General features: G+C 63.2%; 2 protein-coding genes across 2 annotated transcripts in view; one reads left to right on the top strand and one right to left on the bottom strand.

Annotated features, from left to right (window-relative positions):
* Nucleotides 1-9,012, top strand: part of TNXB (tenascin XB) — a 40,179-nt gene extending 31,167 nt beyond the window's left edge. The window contains 19 exon segments of the mRNA XM_087817225.1: nucleotides 175-498; nucleotides 876-1,193; nucleotides 1,715-1,810; nucleotides 1,813-1,998; nucleotides 2,351-2,632; nucleotides 3,889-4,173; nucleotides 5,092-5,415; nucleotides 5,703-6,038; nucleotides 6,209-6,331; nucleotides 6,439-6,582; nucleotides 6,779-6,898; nucleotides 7,009-7,152; nucleotides 7,239-7,369; nucleotides 7,502-7,634; nucleotides 7,733-7,884; nucleotides 7,973-8,069; nucleotides 8,158-8,319; nucleotides 8,410-8,573; nucleotides 8,871-9,012. Coding sequence (XP_087673351.1) covers nucleotides 175-498; nucleotides 876-1,193; nucleotides 1,715-1,810; nucleotides 1,813-1,998; nucleotides 2,351-2,632; nucleotides 3,889-4,173; nucleotides 5,092-5,415; nucleotides 5,703-6,038; nucleotides 6,209-6,331; nucleotides 6,439-6,582; nucleotides 6,779-6,898; nucleotides 7,009-7,152; nucleotides 7,239-7,369; nucleotides 7,502-7,634; nucleotides 7,733-7,884; nucleotides 7,973-8,069; nucleotides 8,158-8,319; nucleotides 8,410-8,573; nucleotides 8,871-8,972 — 3,623 coding nt within the window. The 3' untranslated portion in view covers nucleotides 8,973-9,012.
* Nucleotides 9,013-9,144: 132 nt separating this feature from the next.
* Nucleotides 9,145-11,501, bottom strand: CYP21A2 (cytochrome P450 family 21 subfamily A member 2). The gene is made up of 10 exons (XM_087817224.1): nucleotides 11,303-11,501; nucleotides 11,131-11,220; nucleotides 10,890-11,044; nucleotides 10,714-10,809; nucleotides 10,514-10,615; nucleotides 10,348-10,434; nucleotides 10,004-10,204; nucleotides 9,665-9,843; nucleotides 9,494-9,597; nucleotides 9,145-9,410 (listed from the first exon to the last, which is right to left on the bottom strand). Exons 1-10 carry the CDS (start codon nucleotides 11,499-11,501, stop codon nucleotides 9,145-9,147), a joined length of 1,479 nt encoding a protein of 492 aa, XP_087673350.1.
* Between the last annotated feature and the right edge of the window lie 1,052 nt (nucleotides 11,502-12,553).

Genomic DNA, 12,553 nt, shown 5'->3' with positions numbered 1-12,553 from the left:
TGACTGAGGTGATGGAAGGAGACATCAGAGGGACCAGCCAGAATGGGAGTTAGAGCCACTGTGGACGGCAACATTCCCTTCCTTATTTCCTTACGCCCGCAATAGACCGTTTATATGCTGGGTGAGGACGGAGGGGACCTCACTGTCCCCCATGTCTCTGTCCAGCTCGCCCAGCTCCAGACTACAAAACTGTGACCACCCAAGTTCCGCCTGCCACAACCCCCGAGCCGCCCATCAAGCCGCGCCTGGGGGAGCTGACTGTGACGGACGCCGCCCCCGACTCCCTGGGCCTCTCCTGGACTGTCCCCGAGGGCCAGTTTGACCACTTCCTGGTCCAGTACAAGAATGGGGATGGGCAGCCCAAGGCGGTGCGGGTGCCGGGACACGAGGACGGGGTCACCATCTCAGGCCTCGAGCCAGACCACAAGTACAAGATGAACCTGTATGGCTTCCACAATGGCCAGCGCCAGGGCCCTGTCTCTGCCGTCGGGGTGACAGGTGAGCGCATGGTGGGAGCCCCAGGGTGGGAGCCTGCAGGAGGGTCACACTCTGTGATGGGTGAGTGGGTGTGGGGTCCCTCTGCTCCAGGCTGAGCCATGGTGCCCTGTGTGCCTCCCCCTGGGCTCCCTGAGGACCAGAGGGGCCCTGGGCAGAGAAGGGCCTCTGTGAGCTGTGCTGTGGCTGCCCTGGGTCCCCACAGCAGACTCTGGGCTCTGGGCATGTCAGTGAGCTTGGACTGATCAGGGTGCCCCCGTCCCCAGAGGGACTTCCCTGAAGTGTCCTCAGGGCCCAGTCATGACCGCGGCTTTCAGAAAACGGGGGACATCTCCATGGACCTGCCTCACCCTCCCTGTGTCTGTCCTTCTCAGCTGCAGTGGAAGAGACCCCCAGCCCCACAGAACCCAGCACGGAGGCCCCAGAGTCCCCCGAGGAGCCCCTGCTGGGAGAGCTGACGGTCACAGGGTCCTCCCTGGACTCGCTGAGCCTCTCCTGGGCCGTCCCCCAGGGCCACTTCGACTCCTTCACTGTCCAGTACAAGGACAGTGACGGGCGGCCCCAGGTGGTGCGTGTCGGGGGTGAAGAGAGGGAGGTCACTGTGCGGGGCCTGGAGCCGGGGCGCAAGTACAAGATGCACCTGTACGGCCTGCACAGGGGGCGGCGAGTGGGCCCCGTGTCCACCGTGGGCCTGACCGGTGAGTGGGGCGAACGGGGCTTTGCTTGCTCCTCTCTGCCCTCCCCTTGGATGTGGGACCTCCTCATGGTGGGTGGGGCCCTCTCCGCGCTGCAGTGGTGCCCACGCTCACATGGTCCTTGAATGTGTGAGGAGGGCGGAAGCCGTGGTCAGGGTCTGTGTCATGGAGCCTGTGCCTCATACATTTTAGTTTGTTCCTATCCTCTGGCTCCGGAACCTGAGCTTGCTGGTGTTGGTGTGGCGCTTCCCCAGGCTCCCTGACTCACAGCTCAGTGGCTCTGAGGTGGGCGTGGAGCCAGGGTGTCAGGGTCTGAGTTCTGCCCTGAAGGCACTGACCACTTAGTGTGCCACAGTGTCTGCACTCTGCAGCCAGGTCCCACAGTGGGGCTGATGGTAGGGCACCCGCCACCCCTGTGTGTGAGTCCTACCAAGCCTGGCCCCAGTGCTTGAATGTTTGTTTCATAGCCGGGAAGCACCCACTCTCTCAGGCCATTGGGAGAAAGCAGCCTCTCTCTGTTCCAGCCTCACTGGTCACGGAGCCCCCGGTGGCACCCCACCTGGAGGAGCTGGCTGTGGCAGCCATGACCTCAGACACAGTGCACCTGTCCTCGACAGTGGCCCAGGGCCCTTTGAGTCCTTCCTGGTCCAGTACAGGGGTGTGCAGGGCCAGCCCCAGGCAGTGCCCGTGGGTGGAGACCTCCGCAAGGTCACCATCTCAGGTCTGGCCCCTGCCAGCAACTACAAATTCCTACTTCTTGGAGTGCAGGGTTCAAAAAGGCCGGGCCCACTCTCTGGGGATGTTAAGACCCATGAGCCAGGGCCAGAGGCCACCTTTGCCCCTGGAGCCTTTTGACCGTCCTTCGCCCCCTTGTGGCGATAGTGGGAATGTCATTGTCTGTGCTCCGCACTCCAGACCTCAGGGCCTCCAGACCCACGTATAGGTATTTACTGGATCTAGTGAAATCCAGTCCTGCGTTCCCGACCACTCATCCCGCCCTTCTCCGCACTCCTTCTATTCCGAGGGAAGCTGCTTTCTTCCCTGGGTCCTCTTTTGTCCCTGAGTGTCTCTGCTCCCCCTTCCTGACATATGGCCCTGAGTAAGCTCTGCCTGCTTCTGTCACCATTTCTGTCACTCCCCACACGTCTCTCTCTCTTTTCCAGTCCCAGACACAAAACCTTCTCCTCGATTGGGGGAGCTGACAGTGACGGGCGTGACTCCAGACTCCGTGGGCCTCTCCTGGACGGTCCCCCAGGGCAAATTTGACTCCTTTGTGGTCCAATACAAGGACAGGGATGGGCAGCCCCAGGTGGTGCCTGTGGCCACAGACCAGCTAGAGGTCACCGTCAGCAGCCTGGAGCCCAACAGGAAGTACAAGTTCCTGCTCTTCGGGCTGGCAGGCAAGAAGCAGCTCGGCCCTGTCTCTGCTGAGGGCACCACAGGTGAGTCAGCCCTGCCCCCCACTTTTCCCAGAGCTGCCTCTTATCTGAGCCCCAGAGCTGGCCTGTGGTCTTCCCTTCAGCCTTGGCCTGTCGGTCATAACACCAAAAGCAGACACTATGAGTCCCTATTACCTGCCAGGCACTGTTCTGAGCATCTTCTATGCATTAGTTCTCCCAGTCACTAACTGGTAACGTAATAAAAGCAACCCAGACTTCAGAGCCAGTGGACCTGTGTTCAAGTTCTGACTGCAAGCTGTGTGGCTGTGGACAAGTCATTGCTTTCCCTTGACCTGTTTTCAAGCCTGCAGAGTGGTTATGCACAATATCTCCTGGAGCTCAGCAAACATTCGAATCCCCTCCCTCTGTCCCAGCTCTGTAGCAAGAGGTGGAAAATACAGGAGGGTTTGGCTGTGAAGACAATGGAAAAATCTGGAACCATCATGCCCATGACTCAGCTCCCCAAGGGAGGGGTGGAGGCCGGTCTCTGACCCTCACCCCGCTCCCAGAACCATGAGTCACCCTGGCCAGGCAAGGATGGACACGTGGCCAGTTGGGGCCTAGGGTCCTCAGACTCCATAATTCTCTTCTCCGAACCCTCTTTATGGGGACTGGATACAGACTTCTCCCCTGACCCCCATCAGTCACCACCCACTCTCGGCAGGTCTCTCCTGGGCTCTGCTCTGGGCTTTATTCTCCTAGCTCTGCCCCTGGCTTCTCCCCTCCCTCCTCACCCAGCCATGTGGTCCAGGGCTTAGTGCAGGGCTGGAGAAGTGGGTGGAAGGAGGGCCAGGCTAACAGAGGGCAGGGGTGTCATGCTGGGCGATGGCAGCCCTGAGCTTGACTGGCTGCCCAACCTGGCTCCTGCTGCCAACCTGACAACCCAGATACCCTCTGGGATTTTTCTCAGCTCTGGCTGCATCTCTGCTCAGGGGAATGGGGGTCGGGGAAATCGAGGCCCTTCTCAGCGGCCCCAGCCACCTCTCTCTCATCAGGTGATCTTTTATGCATTTCTGGCACCCTGGTCACAGCAGGGAGGGAAGGAGGGCAGGAAGAGTTTGGGCAGTGGCCTCTGGAGGAGGAGACCAGGCCACCCACCCTGCTTCCTATAAGACAGGACTGGAGCGGGCCTATTTCTTCGGGTGGCTGTCCTTGAAGCCACCCTTCAGGGACTCTTTCCCAGGCCCTTACACCTCCTGGAAGTTGCCAGGGCTGAGGTGAGGGAGCTCTAAGAGTTCCTCCCCCCACTCTCTCCACAGCTCCCCTGGAGAAGTGGCAGCCCCCACCCCGCCTGGGGGAGCTGACGGTGACAGATGAGACCCCAGACTCCCTGCGCCTTGCGTGGACGGTGGCCCAGGGTCCCTTTGACTCCTTCATGGTTCAGTACAGGGACACAAACGGGCAGCCCCGGGCAGTGCCCATGGCTGCAGACCAGCGGGAGGCCACCATCGATGGCTTGGAGCCTGGCAAGAAATACAAGTTCCTACTCTATGGGCTCCTAGGAGGACAGCGCCTGGGCCCTGTCTCTGTCCTGGGAGTGACAGGTGAGGGGGAGGCTGTTGCACATGCCCAGCAAGCTGACCTACATGGGTTTCGGATGAAGACAGGGGCTGGCAGGAGTGGGCAGGAGCGTGAGGGAGCCCTGCCCGGGGCCCAGAGGAAGGTGTCAAGGGCCAGCTCTAACAGTCACCAGGGGTCAGTCGAAAGCAGGAGCCAGATCTGGTGGCCAGGAGAGGCCGGGCAGTGGTCCTCAGTCTTTCAAACCCCCCCCCCCCCCCGCCCCAGTGCTGCTGCTGTTCCCTGTTCCTCCTCAGGCGTGGTCCCAGCAGGGTGGTCTTGCCGAGATAGGATAAAACCCCCTTCTGTGGATGAGTCAGGAGCCTTTCCTCAAATGGAAAATTATTGGAAAACAGACAAACAAGGAGCAAAAAAAACCAGCAGACATGGCTGCATTGGTGGAAGGGGCTCCTGCGGAGGTGCTAGCCCAGCTCACATCAGTCCGGGGCAGGCTCGCCTGCGCCCACCCGACACCTCCATTCTCAGCTCTCCTCAGAAGGCCCAGCTAGTCCTGCCTCAGGCCATCAGCACAGAGTCAGGGGTGGGGTGAGACAGTGGGGTGGAGACCAGGAGGCAGCACAGATTCGGACCCAGCAAAGGAGCGCACAAAGCAGCAGTGGGGCCACAGCATTGGTGCCCAGGGAGGCCTGGGTGGCAGGCTTCACAGCCAGAGCAGGGATGCGGCAGATTCAAAAGAAGAAAGATGGTAGAAGAGCCTCAGTCCCTCTCTTCTCTCCACCTGGCTTCCATGGCCAAGACCCCTAAACTCCCCACCTCAGCCCTGGGCCCCCTAGGAACCGGTGCAATAGAGTCGGGAGGGCCTGCTGTGTGAGCACATGCACACGCGCACACCCATGCACACACACATGCAACACACTCACTTCTCCCCTGGGCTTCTCCCACAGCCCCAGAAGAGGACACACCTGCCCCCTGGCACCCTGCCACAGAGGCCCCTGAGACCCCTGAAGGGCCCCGCCTGGGGGACCTGTCAGTGACCGACAGGACACCAGACTCCCTGCGCCTCTCATGGACGGTGTCTCAGGGCCCCTTTGACTCCTTCGTGGTGCAGTATTGGGACACAAATGGGCAGCCCCAGGCCTTGCTTGTGGGTGGCAACCAGAACAAGATCCTGGTGTCAGGCCTGGAGCCCAGCACCCCCTACAAGTTCTTCCTCTACGGCCTCCACACAGGGAAGCGCCTGGGACCTGTCTCAGCTGAGGGCACCACAGGTACCCCAGGCGAGGGCTGCGTCCTAGCCTCCCTGCCTCTAGTCGGCTGGGAGGGGTGTGCAGAGTGGTGAGCACAGGGAAAGAACATGAGGAAGGTACCATGGAGGGAGGGAGAGGTGGACAAGCAGCCCTAGCTCTGCACACTATGGGTCCTACTGCACCAGCCCTTCATTAGCTCCACAGATGAGGAACTAGGGGCCAGGGTGAGGTGGCAGAAGGGACCTGCCCCAGGTCACCCAGCTGGCGTGCTTCGGCCTCCAAACCCTTCTCCTGCCCACTCTGTGCAGGGTCAGCTCCTGCTGGTCAGACCCCAGGGGAGCCAGGGCCCCGGCTGTCCCAGCTGTCCGTGACCGACGTGACCACCAGTTCTCTGCGACTCAACTGGGAAGCCCCCCCTGGAGCCTTCGACTCCTTCCTGATCCGCTATGGGGTCCCATCAGCAAGCATTCTGGAGCCCCGTCCACGCCCCTTGCTGCAGCGAGAGGTCACAGTGCCAGGGACGCGGCGCTCAGCGGTGCTCCGGGACCTGCGCCCTGGGACCCTGTACAGCCTCACAGTGTATGGTCTGCGTGGGCCCCACAAGGCCGACAGCGTGCAGGGCACTGCCCGGACCCTCAGCCCAGGTGAGGCCACTGGCTGGGAGCCGGTGCTGCAGCCGGGGGAGGCTGGCGAGAGGTGCAGGGTGAAGAAAGCCGAGCGACTTCCATGGCCCCGGAGGAGGGTGGGAATCTGGGGACAGGAGCCCCCTGCCCCATGCCTTCCCCATCATCACTTGGCACACTTCTCCCCTCAGTTCTGGAGAGCCCCCGTGACCTCCAATTCAGCGAAATTGGGGAGACCTCAGCCAAGGTCAGCTGGATGCCCCCACCATCCAGAGTCGACAGCTTCAAAGTTTCCTACCAGCTGGCAGATGGAGGTGACACCCTTTCACTGGCCCTCATTTCTCCTGCAACCTCCACTCTGCCCACCCTGCAGCCCCTCCTGGCTTCCCTGGGCAACCTCCCAAGTCCACCATGTTTTCAGGGGAGCCACAGAGCATGCAAGTAGACGGCCGAGCCCGTACCCAGAGACTCAAGGGGCTGAGCCCAGGTGCTCAATATGAGGTGACCGTGGTGTCCGTCCGAGGCTTTGAGGAGAGCGAGCCTCTCACAGGCTTCCTCACCACAGGTGAGATGAGTGGGACCCAGGTGGGGCAGGGGAGGCCGTGGGTGGGAACAGGAAACAGTGGGTGGGAGTTAGTTGAGTGGCCAGGAGAGGGGAGGGGTGTTGGAGGGTCCAGTCATAGACCAGAGGCCCAACAGGGTTTGGGAAGGAGGGGTGGGGGAGCAGCAGGGGTCCGCTCTGAGCCCCTCCCTTCTCCCAGTTCCTGATGGCCCCACCCAGCTGCGTGCGCTAAACTTGACGGAGGGAACAGCTGTGCTGCACTGGAAGCCCCCTCAGGCTCCTGTGGACACATATGACGTCCGGGTCACAGCCCCAGGCGGTGAGTGGGGCTCAGGCTCCCAGAGGGGACTTGTTGGGGAGGAAGAGCAGAGGCAGGCTGGGCTCTGGCAGGGCAGCCTGGCAGCTGCTGATGGCTCCCCCCATACCCAGTCCCCCCTCTGCAGGCCTCGGCCCCAGGTAGCGCCATGGACCACCCCCTGCACGGCCTCGAGCTCCACACCAACTACACAGCCACGGTGCATGGCCTTCGGGGCCCCAACCTCACCTCTCCAGCCAGCATCACCTTCACCACAGGTACCTCCTGTGAGGTGTGTGCGACGGGGTGGGCAGGTGCAGGGAAGGGCCTCATCTCCATCTCCTCTTCCCTGCTCCCCTTCCAGGCTTGGAGGGCCCCCGGGACTTGCAGGCCAAGGAAGTGACACCCCGCACTGCCCTGCTTACTTGGACTGAGCCCCAAGTGCCGCCCACTGGCTACCTGCTCACCTACGACACCCCTGGTGGACGGACCCAGGTGCCCCCGCCCCTACCCCACTGGCCAACTCTCCTCCCTGGGTTCCATTCCAGGGGGGCTGCCTCTGCCTCTGCCTCTCCTGGTGGGGCCCTGCCTCCCTGTCCCCTGATCTGCCCCTTCTCTGTTCCACAGGAGATCCTGCTCCCAGGAGGTGTCACCTCTCACCAGCTCCTGGGCCTCTTTCCCTCCACCACCTACAGAGCCTGGCTCCGGGCCATGTGGGGCAAGAGCCTCACGCCACCCATGTCCACCTCCTTCACCACGGGTACTTGGGGGTTCTGCTGGACCTGAGGTCAGGGCTGAGTGGGCAGCAGGGATCTACGGTTTGGAAAAAGGACTGACGCCTCCCTGTGCTCTCCCCAGGTGGACTGCAGATCCCCTTCCCCCGGGACTGTGGGGAGGAGATACAGAACGGGGCGGGCACTTCGAGGACCACCACCATCTTCCTCAATGGCAACCGCGAGCGGCCACTGAACGTGTTTTGTGACATGGAGACTGACGGGGGCGGCTGGCTGGTGGGTGCAGCTGGAAGCCCACGGCCTGCACTGGCTGGGCGGGGCTGCTGGACCGGGAGCCATAGGCTGATGTGCCCCTGCTTCCCAGGTGTTCCAGCGCCGCATGGACGGACACACGGACTTCTGGAGGGACTGGGAGGACTATGCCCATGGTTTTGGGAACATCTCCGGAGAGTTCTGGCTGGGTCAGTGACTCACAGGGATTAAGGGAGCCAGAGGGGACGGGAGCCTTGTGGACACCAGGGCCTGGTGAGAGCTCGGTCCCACCCTCAGGCAACGAGGCCCTGCACAGCCTGACCAGAGCCGGCGACTACTCCCTGCGTGTGGACCTGCGGGCTGGGGATGAGGCGGTGTTTGCCCAGTACGACTCCTTCAGGGTAGACTCGGCCGCAGACTACTACCGCCTCCACCTGGAGGGCTACCATGGCACGGCAGGTGAGGGGGCTACCATGGCACGGCAGGTGAGGGCCGGCCCGGGGCGGGCGGCCGGCCGGGCCCTCACTCTTCCCCTTGCCCGCCTGCCAGGGGACTCCATGAGCTACCACAGCGGCAGCGTCTTCTCTGCCCGAGACCGAGACCCCAACAACTTGCTCATCTCCTGCGCCGTCTCCTACCGAGGGGCCTGGTGGTACAGGAACTGCCACTATGCCAACCTCAACGGGCTCTACGGGAGCACAGTGGACCACCAGGTGAGGGCGCGGGCAGGGGCGGCGGGGCTCGGCCTGCCTGGGTGCGGCCCGGGCGCGACCCGGCAAGTTACCGAGCCCCCAGGGCCTTGGTCTGTGAAACGGGACAGTAACACCATCTCACCGCGATGCCTTGGGGAGATGATTTATTGGATGGAAAGACCAGCTCAGGATTAAGCCTCAGCGCTCTGCAGTCGGGGCTTATGAAGGGCGCGCAGAAGGCTGATCGATTTCTGGGAACCAGCTCCCCGAAGGGCAGGGGGGGGCGTCCGCCCTGACTCCGTCCACGCTCCTTTCCAGGGAGTGAGCTGGTACCACTGGAAGGGCTTCGAGTTCTCCGTGCCCTTCACGGAAATGAAGCTGCGACCCAGAGGCTACCGGGCGCCCGCCAGGGGGCGCTGAGCCTGCGCTCGCCGCCCGCCGGGAGCCTGCCGAGCACTGAGGGGCGCGAGGAGAGCGGGCCGGCCGGCGTCGCCACCCAGCCGAAGGCGGCCTTCTCCCCGCGACCTCCCAGCACGATGTTTACAGGGGGGACGGGAGCAATAAAAGGAGACCCGAGGCACAGCTGGCGCGCTCACTGGCACGCGCCCGGGCGCGGCGCGCGCGCCCCCCGCGGCTGCAGCCGCACCTGGAAGGGCGGGGCGGCGAGGGTGAGGCCGCGGCGCGGCGGCGGCTGCAGCGCCGGCAGCGCGCCCGCGGGCGGCAGCAGCGTGAAGGCCTGCAGCAGGCGCGCCAGCACCACCAGCAGCTCGCGGCGCGCCAGCGGCTCGCCCACGCACACGCGCGCCCCGCAGCCGAAGGCCAGCGCGCCGGGGCTCGCGCCGGGGCCGAGGAAGCGGTCTGCGGGGCGGGAGGACAGGCCGGTCAGCAGCCGCGGGCGCCCGCGCCGCGCCCCGGCGCCCGGCCCGCCCGCGCACACGCACCGGGCCGGAACTCGTGCGGCCGCTCCCAGACCGTCTCGTCCAGGTGCGCCCCTTGCAGGTTGGGGATGACCACCGTGCCCTCGGGGATGTCGTACCCGAAGATGCTGCGGGCAGGGCGCGGTTAGAGGCCCGCCCCGCGGCCGCCGCCCCGCCCCCGCGCCCGGGCGTCACCTGCTGGGCCGCGTGGTGCGGTGCGGCAGGGCCAGGGGCACGACCGGCCGCAGGCGCAGCACCTCCGCGATGGTGGCGTGGAGCAAGGGCAGCCGCGCGCGGTCCTTGTACGGGACTCGGGGGCCCCAGGCCCCGGGGCCCAGCTCGCGGTCCAGCTCCTCCTGCAGTCGCTGCTGAACCTGGGAAATGGGGGCAAGCCTAGCGCAGAGCCCAGCCCTGCCCAGGGCACCTGCAGCAGCCTTTGTGCCGAGCGGGAGGAGCCCCGTCCCCACCCCAAGCTAGCGCGGCCTGCGCCAGGGTGAGGGACAGGCGCCGGAAGCAGCCCGCCCCCGGGCACACCTCAGGGTGGTGAAGCAGGAACGCCACAGCCCAGGAGAGGGTGGTCGACGTGGTCTCAGTGCCACCGATGAAAAGGTCCACCACAGACATATGCACGTGCCCCTCGAGGAGCTGCCCAGGGCCCGCCTCGGCGCTCGGCTCCCCCACGCCCTGGAGCATGTAGTCCAGCATGTCCCTCCAGCGGCCTGCCACCATGCTCTCCTGGGGGGAGGCCAGCCTGAGCCCCTGGCCGCTGGGAGGGGAGAGGGTCCCGGGCGCAACAGCCCAGGAGCCGGTGGCCGCCCGGCAACGGCCCAGCTCTGGGCAGTCCCGTGGCTGCTGTGGGCTGGCCCCCCAGAGCCCACCTTGTGCTGCCGCAGCTGCTCCTCCACAATGTGGTCCCTGTTCTCCAGAGCCTGCTTCAGCCGCCAGAGGCCGGGATTGGGGAAGAACTGGGCAGGGAGCAAGAGAGTGCAGCTGCTGGGAAGGAAGCCTGTCCCCCACCCGCACCCAGGAGCTCCCCCTCCTCACCCTGAGAAAGGGAACAATGTCCAAAATTTGGATGGACCAGTGGTCCCAGGTTTTCATCAGGTCCTGGACACAGTTGTGAAAGAGATGCACTACGGTATCTTCCTGCCAGAGGAAGGAGTCCTTTTAGCTCAGGACAAGTCGGGGCCAGGGAGAGGCTGAGGGCTGGGCCCAAGCAAATGTGAGCATGAGGGAGCCTTGACCTGCTCTCCAAAGGTGAGGTAGCAGATGATGCTGCAGGTGAGGAACGAGAATTCCTTCTGGATGGCCACCGGGGCACCGGCCTGGGCTCTCATGCGCTGTGGAGAAAACGAACTAAACAGGCCAGGGCTGCTGGGATAGGTGAGGCCGAGCTGGGTGGCTGTGGGGTCCAGCCTACCTCACAGAACTTCTGGGTCAGCTGCTCCACCACAGGCTCCATGGCGCTGCGCATGCCCAACAGCAGGGCCGAGCGGGTGAGCTTCTTGTGGGCCTTCCAGAGCAGGGAATAGTCCCCTAGTGAGAGGTCCTGGGCACACGGAGACACCAGCTTGTCTGCAAGGAGGGGTGAGGTCAAACATCCCAGAAGCCACACCTGCCTCCCCTGCCTCCCCCAGCCCCAGCTTCTCCCCACCCCTTACAGGATGGTATCTGGGGTCTGCCGGCGAAGTCCACCCACTTCTTGACCATGGCCTCCTCAATGGTCCTCTTAGAGTTCAGCACCACCACGTCTGGGGAGCGCCAGAGCAGAATGTCAGTAGGGGGTGCACCCGCGTCCCACTGTGGCTGGGCAGGCCGGGAGCAGGCACTCACTTTGCAGCCCCAGGCGGAGCCTGTAGATGGGCCCCAGTTTCTGAGCCAGGCCAAGCAGATAAATGGGGAGGTTGGGCTGCAGCAGGTGCAGGAAGCCAGGGGCAAGAGGTGGGAGATGGAGGCTCCTGAGCTTCCACTGGCCCCACAGCAGGCGGGCGCCGGCCAGCAGGGTCAGTAGCAGAAGCCCAAGGAGCAACATGGCTGGAAACCTGTGCCAAGGCCCCGGTCAGGCCACTTATAGCACTGGGGGCCCCACCATCCATCTTGCTGCTCGGACTGTTCTGGGGGCTCCCTTGACTCCTTCCCTCAGGCCCCTGCCCAATGTCCCGCCCACAGGATAGCACATTCTTGGAATGGCAGCAGGCCCATTGGCCTTGGGGTGTCCATATTTCAAACAACAGGCCTTTCTTCTTCCATCCATCAAGAAGAAAGGAAGGAAAGGGCAACCCTGACCTTTCTCCCACAGCCAGCATCAGCCATGCTGGAGAATGTGTCCACATTCTGGCCCGAGCCCTTCCCCACTGCCACCACCCTGGGAGTAGCTGACGGCTGCAGAGTTTGTCTCCAAGGGAAAACGGCAGCCAAAAAATGAGATGAAAGTGATCTATGTGTTGTTCTAATGCACAGATGGGTGACCAGGTGGCTGGGTTTGCCTGGGTTTTCCCACCTTATACCTGTAGTCCCGTGTAATTATTATCAGTGCTCCATTTCACTCCCAAAAGTTGACGATGAAGAATTATATGGTCCCCAATTTGGAACTCTTACCATGTGCCTGATACTTTTTGGTCGCAAGAAAAAGAGACCAATTTGAGGGACTTACGCAAAAATCAGAATTGTTATATGAATACCAGGCATATCTCAGAACCTGGCAGGAGCCAGGTATAGGGAGTGTGGAGGGCCCTGGAGATAGGCTGTTTCCTCTCCATTCCTCCTGACCTGTGGCCCAGCAGCATGTGGGCATGTGCTAGGGTGCAGGCAGAACAGGATTGCCTTTGGGGTGAGAGTCCACAGGTTATAGGTCCAGCCAAGGGCAAGTGGGGCTTCCCAGCACAACTCAGCATGCCCTCGTGATGCCAAAGTCCCCAAGAAGGAGCTCAATAGCCACAGCTGGGGTCAGGGGTCAAGCCCTATCCTGGGAGTTGTAGCCATAGAGGGGGTCCCACTGAACCAAGGACTACCAGGGACCAGTTCTATGGGTGAGGAGGCAGTTGAGGGCCTTAGAGGGTCTTGGGGAGAGACCATGCCTAAGAG

Source organism: Miniopterus natalensis, chromosome 5 (assembly GCF_054644295.1).
Source record: "Miniopterus natalensis isolate mMinNat1 chromosome 5, mMinNat1.hap1, whole genome shotgun sequence".
In the NCBI taxonomy this organism is placed as follows: Eukaryota; Metazoa; Chordata; class Mammalia; order Chiroptera; family Miniopteridae; genus Miniopterus; species Miniopterus natalensis.
Note: the sequence above shows the minus strand (reverse complement) of the source record. Positions and strands in the feature narration are given on the sequence as shown.